The sequence below is a fragment of the Uranotaenia lowii genome, chromosome 3 (assembly GCF_029784155.1).
Source record: "Uranotaenia lowii strain MFRU-FL chromosome 3, ASM2978415v1, whole genome shotgun sequence".
Classification (NCBI taxonomy): domain Eukaryota; kingdom Metazoa; phylum Arthropoda; class Insecta; order Diptera; family Culicidae; genus Uranotaenia; species Uranotaenia lowii.
The window spans coordinates 300100186-300118732 of NC_073693.1; the positions used below are offsets into that span (position 1 = coordinate 300100186).

The following is an 18547-nucleotide window of genomic DNA, read 5'->3' on the forward strand; positions in this document are numbered from 1 at the left end:
TTGTATTTCAATTTACGACTTATTAAATATTCACTAAGTTTCTCGTCAAGAAAACTGTATCGATTATTAACGCCCGTAGAGAGAATACGACAGAAAAATCAAAAATGTTTTACGTATCTCGATTTGATAATAAAATTTTTCATTCAATATTTGTACAGATTGTTTAAAAAAAAAAACACTTGTACGAATTGTAATGCACATATAAAATGATGAACTTTATCTGTTATTAATGCGATTTAACTATAATGATGTCGATGGCTTAGCAAAAAAGCTTTAACTAAATGATAACTTTCAAATCATATTACTCAATTATTTAAAAAAAGAGAGTATGCGATTTAAAGTTTAATAAACCCTTGAACTGCGATCTGATAAAAAGGAAATGAACATTATTTGAATTTATTGGATATCAGTAGGTACACGAACACCAAGGAAAATAAGTAAAAATAACCTTATTTAAAGAAAAAAAATAATAAAAAAAAAGATCAACAAAATTCAACACAGTAAAATTCCGTTATATGAGCAATTAAAAGAGTACAGTTTTCTATTCTGTATAATCCATTTTCATTCAAAAATATACATACACATGTTCCTCAATTGAGTTCATTGACAGGCTGCACGAGTTTAAACACCGTGAATGAAAAGCATTTTTAAGGGCATTTTATTTCCTTTAAGTTTCCTGATTTTGCAGTTTTTTAATTTTTTTTTCTACCCTTCAAACAACCTTATTAAAACAATAATCAAAAACCAGATTAAACGGGTATAACAGGCCTCAGAGGCCTAACCAGGTATTCGAGAGTTTACTTATTTAATTGCTTGTATTGGAACCGTATAAACAGACTTTAATTTGCTAATCAACTAGTAAACAAAAGATTGTGTTTAGAACCTTCAATATTCATGAGTAAATAACGCTGTCATAGTATGCGGTAGATGAAAAAAAAAAAAATCCGATCCTCAACATTATCTAAATGGTTTTCACTGCACTTCTGGTAGCAAAATGTTTCAATGTCTTAAAAACCAACTTCATATTTAAAAAAAAAACTCTGTGCATAATTTTCCGATCTTCTTAAAGCTTAGTAAATTAGTTAAAGTCACTTTAAAATATAAAACTTGTTTTTTTCCTGACTATTGAATTTTTATTTTACTGGGTAAAGCAAAACAAGGGGATATTCTAGTAATCTATCTCCTATATATCAAACTACCTGACCAGGAAAACTTCGTTCTACCTTTAAAAATTATAAATCGTATTAAAATTGTCCGATTTCTGTTCCATTTTAAATTAATTTTTTAGCCTCCCTTCCATAAAACTAAGATTCTCGAAAGTATTATACAAACCATCTCTGACCCGAAACCCCTCAAATACCAAATTTCACTTCATTCCGACCGTCCGTTTATACGTGATGGTGTGTTTGTAGTACTACTCCTCCGAAATGGCCGAAACGAACGATTCAAATGAAATTATTTTGAGAATATTCTGTAGGCATGCGAATCGGTTAATCTATATATATAAAAATGAATTTCTGTCTGTCTGTCTGTCGTTTGCCTGTTCCCTATAGACTCGGAAACTACTGAACCGATTTGCGTAAAACTTGGCAGATGGGATCATTGGAGGCCGGGGAAGGTTCCTATTATGGTTTGAGACCCCTCCCTCTCTCATGAAGGGGGAGAGGAGCCTCCCAAACAAAAGACAATTTGTTGCATAACTCGAGAACCAATCAAGTAAATGGTAACTAATTTGGCATGGGTGGGTACTGGGGTACGAGGAATGTTTCTAAGAATATTTGGTACCCCTCCCTCCTTCCATTGGGGAGATAGAAAGGGGGGAGGGGGCCTACCTTACAATTTTTTACATAACTGGAGAGCTAATCAAGCTTATGGAACAAAATTTGACATGGGAGGGTAGTGGAATACGACAAATTGTTCTATGATGATCAAACCCCTCCCTCCTTCCATTGGAGATACAGCAAGAAAGGGGGGGCTTTTAACCACTTTTTTATTGCATAGCTTGAAAACTATTCGAGCAAATGAAACCAAATTTGCTAGGAAGGGTATATGGGTACGATAAATAGTTCTATGAATATTTGGTACCCCTCTCTCTTTCCAGTGAGGATATGGAAAGTAGGGAGGGTGCTCTTTTACAATTTTCAGCATAACTGGATAAATAATCAAGCAAATGGCACCCAATTTGGCGTGGGAAGGTATTTGATTACGATAAATGTTTCTGTGATATTTTGAGAACCCTTCGTCCTTCAAGTCGGAAAATGAGGGTCCTCCCATATAAGTTTTAGATCCCTCGGGAACCTACTAAACATATGGAAAGACATTTGGCTTGAGAGGGTATTTGAGCACAGGGAAAGTTTCTGTGAATATTTGGTACTACTGCCTCCTTCCAGTGGGGTGATATGAAGAAGAGGGGGGTGGGGGGGGGGGGGGGGGAGCGCTATTTTACAATTTTTCGCATTACTCGAGAACTTATCAAGCAAATGGAAACAACTTTGGCATTGGAAAGTATATGGATACGTAAAATGGTTATTAGCTTATTTGAGACTTCTTGCTCCTTCAATTGAGAATGCAGTTAGGGAAGACCGAAGCTCATATACATGTATGTATGATTGTTTTGCATAAACCAAAAACTTATCTAACAAATGGAATCAAGTATGAAATGGGAACAATCATTCAATTTAGCAACTGGGGAAGAATTTGGCATAGGAGTGTATTTGAATACACGGAATGTTCAATCTTAATTGCCTTCTTCCAGGTAGGGGATAGGTAGGAAGAGCGGCTCCGATACAAATTTTATAGCATAACTCGACAACTAATAAATCAAACGAAACCAAATTTGGCATAAGAGGGTATTCGAGCACAAGATATGTTTTTTTCGGTAGTTTAGCATCACTACCACGAATCAGTGGAACAATATAGAGGGAAAAGAGGGCATTGATACAATTTGTTCCATATTTCGATAGCTTACCGAGGAAATAGAATTAAATTATCATGGGAGCAAATTTGTGTACGACCAATGTTTCTTCGATGGTTTGAGAACCCATTCTCTTGCCAGAGGGGAGATATACAGTGGGGAGAGGGTCACCCAATGTCCCATGATGTTATTTTGTTACTAAAAATGTTTATATGATATTTTCAGATAGTTTCATATTTGTATAAAAAAATATTTTGGCATAAGTTATAAACTTATGAAGCAAAGAAATCCAGAGTCTTAAAAAGGATTCAAACACGGATTTAACAAAAAAATAATTAAGATTTCCAAATTAAAACAGTTGCAAATTCATTTTGAAAAAAACCATTTTAATTATTTTGAAATTGAACTTAAAATTTTTGTGCAAATAAACAACCGGTTAAATAACTAGGTACCACAAGTTTCAAAAATTTGTGGAAGGTGTAGCAAAGCACACCGGGTCAGCTAGTATCGAATAATAATAACTTAAAGTCGCATTAATAGTCCGTAATAATTAAATTTGTAGTATTTGTATCGAAATTAAAGTTATGGCATCCATTTTCTCGAGATTTTCTTTCCTTTGGGCGGTTTGTTATCCGTTTCCAACGTCGCGAGAGGATAGTAACTATGTCATAGCATACTACTCAGTTGGAATATTTTGGCGCGTATTTCTCAACCAAGCATATTTTCAATGCAAGTGGTGGCGCGCTATGAAGTCTTGATGTTAATTTTTTTCTACTTGATTCCTAGCTCATTTGTACAGAACATGTTATGAATGACGCCTAGATGTGACCCAGATTGACATTTTGCCGATCGAATCAAAATCAATTGAACGATTTTAAAAGGTTTAGATATTTTGATTTCGTGTTAATTAAAACAACAATCGTTGTCTAAAAAATATTGTTTGACTCTTTGCGGAAGTTTGAAAAAAAAACTTTACAATCAATTTCGTATAATCCAATAGGCCTAGAAGGTTAGTTTTTATTCATATCGATAACAGAAAAAGAATAAGATGTATTCGGCAGAAATAGATCGAAAAAAACATTATGTGAACATGTACAAATGTACGTAACTGAAGATGTATCAATCGCTTTCAAATTTTTAGAACAACAATAAAATCCGATAAGATAAATAGACACATGAACTGAATAAAATTTACATTGGATTGATATATTTAACCCTCATCCGCATTAGATTTCATTACCCTAATCAGCACTTGTGGTGTCAATTTGACACCACAAGCTCAAATCGTTATAACTTTTGACGTGTTAGACCGATTTTAACCTTCCAAAGCCGTTCGCCAAATATTCGTTTCGGGGAAATTTGAGTTGTAGTTTGATTTCGTTCTCCTGGCTGTAAATGTGAACCGATTTTGATGATATTGTATTCATTGTGTAGGTAATTTATTCATAATACTCAACATTTCAAAATAAAATCGATATGTATTACCAGGTTATCAGAAACTGGTTCAGATAGTAAAAAGTCCGAAAAATCAATTTTATTTTTAAAATACTCATAACTTCTGACAGCTTTTCTGTATTTAAGTATTTCATTGATGTTTGAAATCGTCAAGAATCCATCTATCCGACAATGTATAGATATGTTGGGTTCAATGAATGTTTTGACCGCTATGACAGATTTTCCGGTAGAAAAAAATCTTACTTAAAAAAAACGACATCCAATTTTGATTTTGCTTAGCTGTATTTCATTTCCCAAAGAACCGATTTTCAAAACTCAAATTTTAACTTTTTGGCGTTAATTCAATCATCATTTTCATAGAACATACTTGGTCTGTCAAAATTACCAGTTCATCAGTACAGTGGAATGATGATAAAGATGTTTAAAATGCGCGCTTCGGGTCATATAGACCCGAACAGCTTTGGAGGGTTAACAAAACTTACATCAAAAGAAACCTTGTAATGTCAGTAAAATATGTTTAGAACATTATATACAGCTAAAGTTACAAGTTTTCTCGTTATTCAGCATGAAAGAAAAAAAATCTGAAAAAACATTCCTCAAGAAAACTGCTTTAGTTCATATGTTCCACGTCCAAAAAAATATTTGCCTTATGCATATGAAAGCTGAAGTTAATGCCTACATCATGGAGACAAGAAATATTTTTTTAAATTTTTTTTAATGAAATGGTCACAAAAAGTTCAAAAAAGTGGTCTAAAAAACCTACTTTTCATTCGATTGCTAGTAAATACTAATTGAACGATGGTAGAGTTTTGAAAAAAATATGACTACAAAATGTATTGAAATTCCAACATTTTGCTGTCTTTAGATTTTTTATGCAACAAAAATTGAATTTACTGGAATTTTTCATAGTTCACTACTTTGCGCAATTTTTTCACAAATTGAAATTTCATCTGTCTTTGTGGTCCACCGTCAGGTTGTACTCGGATTTTCAGTGCTTTTACTTTGTTCGGACCAATTAAAAGTATATTCATTGGAAAGCTAATTTAATCTACATTCTAGTGAGGTGCAACAAATCACGCTGTGAGATTTCACAAAAATATGAAAATTATATACGTAAAATCATTCCTGAATTTCTAGAACTACAAGCACCGCGTCCAGCAAAACGTGTTTGTTTGCTCTCCGAGCAGGTACGGTGGGTGGTGATTTGGGCAGAGAGCGAAGCCGACAGACGAAGAAATGTACGACACGCATCGTTCAGCTTTCAGCTTCAGCTTTCATATGCATAAAGCAAATATTTTTTTGGACGTGGAACATATGAACTACAGCAGTTTTCGTGAGGCATGTTTTTTCGGATTTTTTTTTCTTTCATGCTGAATAACGAGAAAATTTGTAACTTTAGCTGTATATAATGTCCTAAACTTATTTTACTGACATTACAAGGTTTCTTTTGATATAAGTTTTATATGAAGTTCATAATAATTCAAACGACTTAAATAGATTTTACTTTTGTGGTGTCAAAATGACACCAAAAGTCGGAAAAGGGAGTTTTTTTGTCCAGGCTTCCAGGGTTCGTCCATAAAAAAAGTAAAGATGCAATATTGAAGAACTTTTGAATTCATTTAGGGTCCCCGAAGAAATTTTTGTATTTTGAAGCTTCTGAAAAAAGTTACAAGCCTTCAAACTTGCAATAGTGTCAAAATGACACCCTAATGCGGATGAGGGTTAAAGGACGAATGCAGAGAACTTTTTGATTTTTTGCAAGCATAAGTGAAAGTTAACAATAAAATAATCTACTTTTTCATAACAAAAAGTAGGGATATGGATAGAAGTTTTCAAAAAAAAGGACACTATTTTTTTTAGGTTTTGAGCGATGATTAGATGAAAATTTCCAGAAAATAAAATGAACTCATGAAACCATCGTAGCCTGAACAGACTATTACTTCTCGATTTAATTTTTAAAAATCTGCTTTTCATAATCCTAAACAACAATGTTCAGGAAATTTTCAAAAATCAACATCCCTATGCTTGAACTAGAATCTCTTAAAAAATTGGAATAAATTGGCACATACATATGCCATTTGAGATAACATAGAAAAGATGCTTTGATTCGGTTGAATAACAAAAAAATCTCGACATATTTTTTTCCTCTTTCCAAAATCAATCGTTTCCCTGATTCATGATGTTATGGCAAGTGCTGTTTGGGAACTCTAAGTTGAAATGTGTCATGTCTATATGTTTAGTATCTGGAAAAACTTTTTGAACATGATTTTGGTGAAAATATGGATATTAATTCAAACTGCTTCGCTGATACCTGATCATTCGGCGATATACAAAAATCCGATTTAAAGAAAAGTAAATAAAAAAAGTATTCATGTAAGATGCTGTAAGATTTATTGAATGTTATTTTTTGATAATTTAAGTAAAGACCCGTAGAATGGAGTAAAAATTCTTATGTTTTATTTCAAAAGGAAATGAAGGGAAAGGAGGGAAATGTAAAAAAAAACTAGAACACAACTCAATATTTAATGCTTTTTAAAGTTAATCAGCAAAGAAAAAATGGAAAATGGACGCTAAGCTTAACATGGTAAGACGAAGTTTACTGGGGCTGCTAGTTTTTATATATATATAATTTCCTTTATTTATTTCATCTTTGGTTGAGATAAGATACTCTATTGCTATAACAAATTTAAATCAAATAAACAATGTTTAGAATTTACTGAATTAAAGAGTTGAACTGATCATTATTGATCTGAACACTTAATTTACTTAAATAATATAACTTAAATGTAATGGTTAAAAGTGGTTAAAAGACTATTAAAGACATATTAAAAATAAATAAAAATAAAAAGATGTACATAGATAGCAGCTGATTTCCATGTCGAGATTTTGAATCCGGTTGATAAGGACCAGTCCTCGATTTGTTTCAAGATTTTCTGTAGCTATTGCATTACCGTTGTGATGTTAGGACTTGCCATACGTATTGCGAAGATTTCTAAGAAAGCATCGTCCGGGATAAAACTTTATATCGACTTAATTGCAAGGAGAAAAATGTTACGGCTAAAACTGAGCCTTGGGGGACTTTCTTTCGCTGAGGAACGATGTGCAAAATTTGAACATTTTGTCTCGTATATTCGGTGTACTCGATAAGTCGACGTCAAGTCCTATCGTACGCCTTCTCGATGTCAAGGAGGAAATATTCGACGTGATGTTTTCTTTCAAAAGCCCATTTTTCGAAGTTTTCTAATTCGGCCAGTTCATCTAATGTTTGTCTTACGCGACGGAAAGCGGATTGATGTTAACCAAAAAATTCACGACAAATCCAAGACGTCCATCAATGATCGGTTGACCATTAGACCGCTGCAAGCTTTGTATGGAAATTTCAAATTCATAAATCTTTACACCTCCCATTACTTTTTTTGGTTGTTTTTGCTGCCAGAAATAGCAACAAAAATTTTGGAAGCGATCCACCCAGTCCTGAATTAGCGCAACGAGTTTTAATTTTGTATGGAAATTTTTATGAGAAAACAAAATTTTTCATTCAAAAATCGCCAGAGATTTTCTGAAAGTTCCAAAAAATATAACTTTGGATGAAAAATATTCCTTGATTCTTGTAGTATGTTTCATGTCAATGAAGCACAAACCTAAATTGTACCCCAGAAAAGATATTTGATGTTATAAAAAAAAATTTGTTTTCAAAATTTATTTTTTAAATTTTGTCGTTTTTGACTGCTTATTTGGAAGCTGTGTAACACTAGGATGGATTTAAAAAATCTCAAAAAACTGATTTGCATTGCCAGAGAATTTATTGATTTATATAGCCTTTGCAAAAACATTTCATGCAATTATTTACAGCTCTAGCAAGCACAGTCTGCCATTTTTGAATACTTTTCATTGGATTCAGATTTTTTATTTTGAAATGGTTATAACTTTTTTCATGAAATTCTTAGCTGCTTGTCGTGTTAGCAAAAAATGAAGCTTAAGAATAGCCAAAACCAAAAATTAAAAACCGACTTCATTTCAAGCGTATTTGAATTTTCTGGATGATTTAATGTTCAAAAATTTCTTCTTCCATACAAATTTCCATACAAAAATGAATCGCGTTGCGCTAACTCAGGAATCATCCAAATCATCTTAAATTTTACACTGATGCTTGGTGACCCAATATGCATCGAAAAAACGTATGGGAGCAAAAAGTCATTTTTTGCAGCGGTCTATTGACCATACGTTCAAACAACTTGACGCAGCTTGATAGATGGATCGGTCGGAGGTTTTTAGGATCATTGGGATTCTGCTTTGGCTTTGGAAAAGGGGCGAGAAAAGTCTCTTTCCACTCCTCTGGAAAGGTGTTGTTTTCCCGCAAGTTGTAAGCTTAGAGAAGCTTTTTCTTCGCGTAGAACGATAGCCTTTGAAGCATAGCGTTATGAATACCGTCTGGTCCTGGACTGGTGGCAAACAAATGTCGAGCAGGAACATCAGTTCGTGAAGGTTAAAATTCTGGTTGTACTTAGCGTTATGAACTCTAGGAAACTTCACAGGGAGATGTTCTTTTTTTTGCTTCATCTTTTTAAAACCTTGATGGATATGCTTGATCAGACGAAACGTTCTAAAAGAAAGAGGCAATGTGCTCGGATATGCATATTGTCAGTAATTGGGCCATTGTTAGTTTCGATGGACCACGTTTTGGTTGTCGTCAGTTTATCCGAAAATGCTCTTATTTCTCCCCAGATCTTAGATACAGGTGTTTGTGTACTCTTCCGTTGTGTACTCTTTCCAACACCGAGTTTTTTCTTCTTCGATTACTTTTATGGCTTCGCATCTGGCTTTTCTAAATTGCAAACTCAACTTTTCGTAGTTCTGGTTTTAGCTTTCTCAAAAGTTTCCTTCGTATTTGTACCGCTTCTGCCACTTTCCGACCCCACCATGGGACATGGCGTTTTAGAACGGTGTCGCTGGTTTTTAGTTTAGTTTATTTATTTCGTCAACCGTAACGTAGACTACATAGTTTGATACATGTGAATTTCCTTAAGACTAGGTTTAAGCAGTGTCTGCTTTACAATTTCTCCTTAAGAGTTTAGATTTCTTCGATTAAAATATTGTTTGAGTTTTTGCCGAGACATTGTAAAGTCAATGGTTTCGCAGTGTTGATTGTAAGAGGCCATCATGCGATTTATTGGCCCGTTTTTCGCGTAGTTTGTGCGATAGTTATTAATGAAAAATAAATTTCGATTTCGGAGTTGCCGAGAAGGTGCATAAAAGTTTAATTTTGATAGAATTTCTTTTGAGTCAATACGCTGCGAAACAATATCGTTTACAAATGAAACCATTGCATATTCACGGCGTTCTTTTAGTGTTTGTATGTCAATGAGCATGCAGCGCGCTTTATATGATGGAAGTGGAAATGATGTCCAACCTAATTTACGAAGAGCATATAGTAGAAATTGCTTTTGTACTGATTCTATTCTTTCTTCGTGTGAAATTGAATAAGGTGACCAAACAACGCTGCAATATTCCAGTAAAGACCTTACATAGGCAATATATAGTGTTTTTATTGTGTATGGGTCTTGAAAATTAAAGCAAAAGCGCTTAATAAAGCCCAGCATGTTATTTGCCCTATGGATGATAGTATTGTAATGGTCTGTGAAAGTAAGTTTAGAGTCTAAGATAATTCCTAAATCCCTAACTCGTTCACATTTTTCTACATTCTGATCTCCTAATGTAATTGTGATGTTTGGTGTTGTTCTTTTTCTGCTAAATGATATTATATTGCATTTTTTTACATTGAGCTTCAGAAGGCTTTTTTTGCACCACTGGTAGAAAATGTGAATTTCATTCTGGAATATGCTGATGTCTTCTTCATTTCTTATTTCCAAATAGAGCTTCATGTCGTCGGCATAAATGAGCATTTTAAGATTTTTGAGAATAAAGGAAATGTCGTTTACATAAAGTATGAAAAGTAGAGGTCCTAAATGAGATCCTTGCGGAACTCCTGAAGTGACTTGAATAGGGAGCGATTTCTTTCCATTGAAATTTATTATTTGTTGGCGATTCGTCAGGTATGATTCAAGCCATTTCAGGAGTTTAGATTTTATTCCAATTTTTTGTAATTTGAAAAGAAGCATTGGTATGTCTATGCGATCAAATGCCTTACTAAAGTCTGTATAAAGAGCTTCCACATGGTTGCCATTATCCATTGCATTCAATGAAAAGTCTATAAATTCAATTAAATTAGTTGAGGTTGAACGGCCTTTGAAAAAGCCATGTTGCCTGTCAGTTATTCGGAATTATTATTTGGGAATAGAAGATTTCGGAGCATATCCGTTTTGTGAGAAAACAGTAGGGCTTGTATCTTTAAGGATAACCAGATCAAAATCATCGAGGGCGGAAGCTATTATTTTGCCTCGATCGTCTTCAACCGTTTGACTCCATAGATGGTGGCGTCTGTTAACATCTCCGAGCAGTACTACTGGGTTTTGGTAGTTGCTCAAGAAGGTTCGTTAGATCTGGTTTTGTCAAATGGCAGTTTGGTGGGAGGTAGATCCACCATATTATAGTCTTTATAGGGCTGTTCACAGCTATTGCTACGGCTTCTAGGGTTGTTCGTAGAGGCATTTGGTTTGCAGTTATACCTACCATTTAGTGCTGCGATAGCTCCTCCGTGGTTTCATATTGGAAAAAATGTATGCTATTTGTCAATTTAATTTCTTGAAGAGCAATGATTTTCGAGGTGTATTGTTTAATAAAAAGTTGCATTTCAGAGTATCTTGCACGTTATCCGTTGCAGTTTCATTTGAAATATGTAGACGAAGGCTGGGTTTCGGAACTGATATCTATTAGCACCGGGCCCTCGAACATTGACTTTCTTCGTTTAACGCTAGTGCTTTAGCTTCGGGTGATAAAAAAGTCCGAGTTGTCGGAATCTTGAGATTTAGCACGCTCAGTCCACGTTCGTTTCGTAAGTGATTTTGTACTGAATTTGTACTGAAAAATCAACATCATTTATTGTTTCTTCTGTGGAACCGAGCCTGCTTATTGTTTTTGTGCCAATGTATAAATTCTTTGAAGAAAATTTTCTGCTGAAGCTTTGTTTTCTACACAGATATACCGGGACTCTCGTTCCAAACGCTGTCCGACGCTGGTGAAGGCGTTCTTCACATCCAGAGTAACAACCGCATAGAAAATGTCCCCTAAGCTTTTGGCCAGCCTGATCGACGATTTACTCAGGTTCAAAAACGTTTAAGTCTTTATGTTGACGCAAGTTTTCTTATTCTTCCAGACAAACACGTTCCAACCGTGAACGACGACCCGATCGGGCCGTGTACATTCCGCGTGCCCGTCGCAGCCAAACGACTCCACCGGTGACGACGAGCAGTCAACAGCAGACGGCAACGACAAACTCCATTAGCGGCACCACTGTAGTCAGCACAGTCGAACCGTGTACTAAAACATCGCCTCCGGTGCAACCGCCGGTGTCAATTCTTATCGCTCCTGCCGGAGTAGGATGTCCACCGAAACCCGTGGCCAGTAAAAAGGATCGTAAAAACAAAGTCAAAGATAAACCACCACCAGCCCAGGCTGCCACGAGAACAGCTCCATCGGTGAGCGCCGAATCTGTGATAGCTCCAATACAGCTTTCGTCGTTGGTTGATTCTGTTGCCGGCACCGACGAAGGACAGTGCTGTAGGTCTATAGTAACTTTTAAGAACCGTAGTCATAGCGTTGAAAAAAGCGTCACTGCTGCGACCTCAGAAAGGCAAAAGATTTCTAAGCTTGAAAAGCAAAAATCCGAAGAAGTTCCTACCGAAAATATAGTCCATCGGACAGACTGTGATCTACAATCAGTACCAAAATCTCACCCAAGGAAAGAGTCCGCCAGGAACGGAAGCATTTTAACCGAACTCAACGGTAGTACAAACCCGAGGTTAGCATTAGAAGACATGAACAAATCCAACAAATCGCGTAAGCAAACGGCAGCCGCCCCACTCATCATAAATGGCAACAATGGGTCGGTTCCAGCCGGGGACAAGGTGGACAGGGATGAAAAAGAACTGCGAAAAGCTTCACAGGAAATCAACCGCAGCAATCGCAGGATCATTAAACAAACGTTCGCCTCGAACGTGCTGGAAATTGAGGAACCCGAGAAGAAGAGCAGTTCCAATCCGCCGGTGACCACCGGTAGCAGCAATGGTGAAAGTGAAGGCGGTGATCGGCAGTTGAATCCCGAGGAGGACGATTGGGAGTCGATGTACGACGACAACGGCGACTGTCTGAATCCGAAGCTGATGGAAGAGTTGACATCGGCGGTTGGCAAGGTGACAATCGAGGTTCCCCGATCGGATTACAAGGTAAATTGGAGTTGCGTAGATACGGGAAAATTTCTAACCAACGATTCCTCCCCGTTTTAGCTTTACCAATCGAAACAGGCAGCCCTGAACGAGGAAGAATTTCCACACGTGCTGGAGGTGTCAAACTTCCCGGTAGAGTTTAGGACCCAGGATCTCATGATGCTATTCCAGCAGTACAAAGAATCGGGTTTCGATATCAAATGGGTAGATGATACGCACGCGTTGGCCGTGTTCAGCAGTTCCAAAATCGGTAAGAAAACTTACTTTAGATTCTCAGCAAATATCTTATCACCTTCGATAGCATCGTTGCTGTTTTAGTAGAATAGCTTATGTTTAAAAAAAAAATCATTGTATTGCTTGTTCCTAGCAATCTTTCGTTATTTGTACAATGTTGATTGCCCGAGTAAACTTGGATGCCAAAATTGAAAGCAAAAGGAGACCATAATAAGGTGTCAACAGTATAGCGATAGCGTCTTTTGCTGTTGAGAGCAAAATGAGGTCTCCTTTTTTTACTTTACTATCAAGCTTAGACCAAGTTTAGGTTTCAACAGCAGTTTGTTATTACCTAAACTTGGTATCAACTTGATATTAAATTTTAAAAATAATAGGAGAGCTTAATTATGCCTCACTTCGAACAGACTATCAGCTTGCTGTTGACACCTTATTATGGTCTCATTTTGCTTCAATTTACAAGTTTACTCGGGTAATCAATATTGTACAATTAACGAAAGATTGCTAGGAACAAGAAACTTTTTTGAACAACGTTAGCTGTTCTACTAAAACAGTAAACAGTAAAACGTAAGTAAGGAACAGAATTTGATGTAGGATTCATGATAATTATTCCGAGCAAATTTTTTATGTCAAAATTATTGCAAATTTTGCTATTTAGCCCTGAGAGCCAAATTCGCTTTCATTTCGCTTGACATAAGGTCGTAGGTATACACTTGGACAGCAAAGTGATACATTTGATCTTTTTGAGGCCCAAACGACACCTCGGTTTACGAATGTTTTGAGAGCACACAAATGCCAATATCAGGCATTAAAAATTTTGATCTGAGAGCAAAATTTAGCATGCCTTCAAGTTTTCCGGAAGACGAAGTTTCGTTAGAGATTAAATACAAGCAAAATTTGGCATTACGTTGCTAAAGATGTATGCGTATTTTTGCTCTCTTTTTTGTTGTGTAGCAGAATTGGCTATAACATCGTCGTTGAAGTCAACTCGGAGCAATAGGTAAACTGTATTATTTATTTATTTACATAGTATTCCGTCTTACGACATAACTTGACGAACATAATTCCTAAAATTCACTCGGTTCATAGCAACCGTTCTCCAATTTCTCGGGCACCCCACGTTCGCCAGATCACGCTCCACTTGGTCTAACCACCTCGCTCGTTGCGCCCCCGCTCGTCTTGTTCCTACCGGATTCGTAGCGAAAACCTGTTTTGCAGGACAGTCGTCCGGCATTCTCGCAACATGTCCCGCCCAGCGTATCCGGCCAGCCTTCACCACCTTCTGGATACTGGGTTCGCCGTAGAGGCGCGCGAGCTCGTGGTTCATCCTTCGCCTCCACACTCCGTTCTCCTGTACGCCGCCAAAGATGGTTCTTAACATTCGTCGCTCGAATACTCCGAGTGTACGCAGGTCCTCCTCCAGCAATATCCATGTCTCGTGCCCGTAGAGAACAACCGGTCTAATGAGCGTCATATACAGGTTACACTTCGTGCGAGGGCTAAGTCTTCTCGACCGCAGTTGCTTGTGGAGTCCATAGTAGGCACGACTTCCGCTGATAATTCGCCTCCGGATCTCACGGCTGGTGTCATTGTCTGCGGTCACCAGTGAGCCGAGATAGACAAAGTCTTCGACTATCTCTAGCTCGTCGTCGTCGATCGTGACCTTGTTATTACTGGACAAGCGGGTTCGGTCGGTCTCGGATCCGCAGGCCAGCATGTACTTCGTCTTGGACGTATTAATCATCAACCCAATCCTTCCTGCTTCGCGTTTCAGTTTGCGGTAGATCTCCTCCACCGCCGCAGATGATCTGCCGACTATATCAATGTCATCGGCAAAGCAGATAAGTTGACTGGATCTGTTGAAAATCGTGCCCCGCATTTCGCCCACCGCTCGTCGAATAACACCTTCTAGCGCTACGTTGAACATCATGCAGGATAGACCATCACCTTGTCGAAGCCCCCTGCGCGATTCGAATGAACTCGACAATTCACCCGAAATCCGCACACAGCACTGCGTTCCATCCATCGTCGCCTTGATCAGTCTGATCAGCTTCCCGGAAAAGCCGTTCTCGTCCATGATTTTCCATAGCTCGTTACGGTCGATCGTGTCGTATGCGGCTTTGAAGTCGATGAATAGATGATGCGTAGGGACTTGGTGTTCACGGCATTTTTGGAGGATTTGCCGCAATGTGAATATCTGGTCCGTCGTAGACCGTCCCTCCATGAAGCCGGCCTGATGACTTCCCACGAATCTGTTTGCTTGTGGCGTTAGGCGGCGGAGTAGGATTCGGGACAACACTTTGTAGGCGGCATTGAGGACAGTGATCGCTCGGTAGTTCTCACAGTCCAATTTGTCGCCCTTCTTGTAGATGGGGCATATTACCCCCTCCTTCCACTCCTCCGGTAGCTGTTCTATGTCCCAGATCCGGATTATCAACCGGTGTAGGCAATCGGCCAACCTGTCCGGGCCCATTTTGATGAGTTCAGCAGCGATGCCATCCTTCCCAGCCGACTTGTTTCTATTCAGCTGGCGAATGGCTTCCTTAACTTCACTCATCGTTGGGAGTGGCTCCTCTTCGTCGTTGGCTACGCCGGCGATGTACCTTCCCCCACCGTCTTGATCTCCTGCATGTGCGCCGTTCAGGTGTTCATCGAAGTGCTGCTTCCACCTTTTGATCACCTCACGATTGTCCGTCAGGATACCCCCGTCCTTATCCCGGCACATTTCGGCTTGCGGCACGAAGCCTTTGCGGGATGCGTTGAGTTTCTGATAGAACTTTCGTGTTTCTTGGGAACGATGCAGCTGCTCCAGCTCCTGGAGCTCCTCCTCCTCCAGGCGGCGCTTTTTCTCCTGGAAAAGTCGGACTCGCTGCCTCTTCCGCTGTCGGTGATTTTCCACATTTCGACGGGTGCCTCTTTGCACTACTGCCGCCCGCGCGGCATTTTCTTCGTCCATCACCCTCCTACACTCCTCGTCGAACCAGTCGTTCCGTCGAGATCGCTCCACATAACCGATGACGTTCTCCGCCGCACTGTTGATGGCTGTTTTGATGGTATCCCAACAGTCCTCGAGAGGGGCTTCGTCAAGCTCGCCCTCTGCCGGCAGCGCTGCTTCGACCGATTGCGCGTAGTCTGCCGCGACCTCAGGTTGCTTCAGTCGCGCGATGTTTAACCGAGGCGGGCGCCGGTTTCGCTTGTTGTTCACTACGGAGAGTTTTGGGCGCATCTTCACCATCACCAGATAATGGTCCGACTCGATGTTGGCGCCCCGACAGGATCTGACGTCGATGATGTCCGAAAAGTGCCGGCTGTCGATCAAAACGTGGTCAATCTGTGATTGCGTTTGGTACGGTGATCTCCAGGTGTACTTGTGTGGGAGGCGGTGCTGAAAAAAGGTACTACGTACGGCCATTCGTTTGGAGGCGGCGAAATCAATAAGTCTGAGGCCGTTTTCGTTGGTCAGCTGGTGCGCGCTGAACCTTCCAATAGTCGGTCTAAATTCCTCCTCCTGGCCGACCTGAGCATTGAAATCCCCGATGACGATCTTGATATCATGTTTTGGGCAACGGTCGTATTCACGCTCCAGCTGCGCGTAAAATTCGTCTTTGTCGTCACCGGTACTTCCGAGGTGAGGGCTGTGCACGTTGATGATATGTTTTTTAGTAGTCACAGGCTCGCAAGGCCCGCAGCTAACCCCACTATCTCGCAGGAGGACCGTCGTGATGTTGCTGTTTTGGGTCCCGAACACCACCAGGACGTTGTTGCACTCCGCACGCCGCCCCTAACATGGAGAACGGACGCGTACGATGCCCCCCTAACTCATTCTGCATGCGACCAAAGCATCCACCGGGGTTGGGTACCCGATCTCCGCTAAGGTTGCTCGCACCCCAGCTAGTACCACGGGGAGGTAGAGAATCGGAGTTGCAGACAAGAGGTGATATGACCACTACCCGAGGGTTGGGTGTATGGGGTCTCGAGTTGCACATTGTCTACTTCACTAGTAAACTGTAGTTAAAGGCAAGATCAAATCCAAGGCTTAGAATCACATGCCTTATATTTTCCTTAGTATCTTTGATAGAACCACGGGCCAAACTTACTTACTTAATGGTACCGCGTCGATTCTCCGGCGCATAGAGCCGTGGTAAAAGACCTCTACTGTTAACGTTCGGATTTCGGCGGCTAGGCATCGCCTCCACGAGTTTTTGGATCTGCCTCTTCTTCGATGTCCTTCTGGATTCCATCCAAGCGCCTCTCTGCAAATCTCGTTCTCATCTCTTCGCAGCGTGTGCCCAATCCATCTCCACTTACGTTCCCGAATCTCGATTTCTAGCGCTTTTGATGACACCGGCGATGTAGTTCCTCATTTGAGGTCCAGTTGCCAGGCCACCAAGCGCGGATGATGTTCCGCAGGCAGCTATTCACAAATACTTGTAGTTTTCGCGTCGTCACCGCATATGTGCACCAAGTTGAACACCCGTACAACAATGCGGATTTGACGTTTGAGTTAAAGATTCGGATTTTCGTTTGTAGAGATCTGGCGTGAATGCCAGATGTTTCGGAGACTCGCAACAAACGCAAATCGGGGTTTTCCGATCCGGGTTTCGATGTCTTTCTTGTTACCACCATCAGGCGTTATCTGGCTACCAAGATACTGTAAGCACTCTACTTTCTCAACTTGTTGCCCACCTATCAACAGAAATGAGAAGGATTTTCTGTGTTGATTTCCATCGACTTGGTCTTTCCGACATTGAGACCTGCTGCCTTGGAGCTTTCGGTGAGGTCGTCGAGTTTGCTCTGCATGTCTTGTTGTCTTTGGGCGAGCAAAACAAAACAAACTAGCCAAAAAGTATGCCTTATACCAAATGAGCTTTTCAGTCCTTTTTCATTGAAGTTGCGTTTAAAAATCTACTACATAATTTAAATGGGCTTGCGGTGTGGTGGAAGTTTCGTAAGCTCCCAGACCGCCATTAGATTGGGGTGATTGTATTTAATCGTCCATTAACAAACGTAAACTGTCTGATATCGTACTGAAAGAATGCAAGCTGTAGCTCTCCCCAAAGGCCGCAGCAGTGATACTTCCGGCAAATCTGCCTTTCACGGTTTCCGGCTCGTTGACTTTCCTTGGCTTCGGCTCGTTGTCCTTCCATCGGCTTCCTGGCTGGATGACTGTCCACTCTTGATTCCGCTTCTCCTCTTTTCCACTAGTGCTGGGCCCATAACCTATTGTAGGAAGCACTTGGGCAGTGGAAAGGAGAGACTTTACTACTTGAGGGTAGAAACTGGAATACTTTATTTAATTAATTTCGCTACCTTATATACTAAACCATTTCCATGGTTACATCTAATACTTGTTTATTAATTATGTGTATGTTGTTATTTGTCCCAAATAACAACATGATCTGCACCAAAAAACATGATTAGTCAGCTGTCGTCCTCATCCTCCCATCCGAGCAACTCCTCCTCGACCTCAATTTCATCACGATTCTGCTCTACGAGTTATTAATTCCTACTGCTTGGATATCTAAAATCCGCAATGCATTGTGTTAGAGTAAGGTTGCCAGAATTTTTTTCACTACCATCCGGGCCTAGCAATTCCGGGCATTTT

At 39.5% G+C, this 18547-nt stretch overlaps 1 protein-coding gene across 1 annotated transcript in view; it reads left to right on the forward strand.

Annotated features, from left to right (window-relative positions):
* Positions 1 to 18547, forward strand: part of LOC129750821 (mucin-5AC-like) — a 90934-nt gene that overhangs the window by 67444 nt on the left and 4943 nt on the right. The window contains exons 5-6 of the mRNA XM_055745902.1: positions 11643 to 12711; positions 12772 to 12961. Coding sequence (XP_055601877.1) covers positions 11643 to 12711; positions 12772 to 12961 — 1259 coding nt within the window. The remainder of the gene's footprint in view (positions 1 to 11642; positions 12712 to 12771; positions 12962 to 18547) is intronic.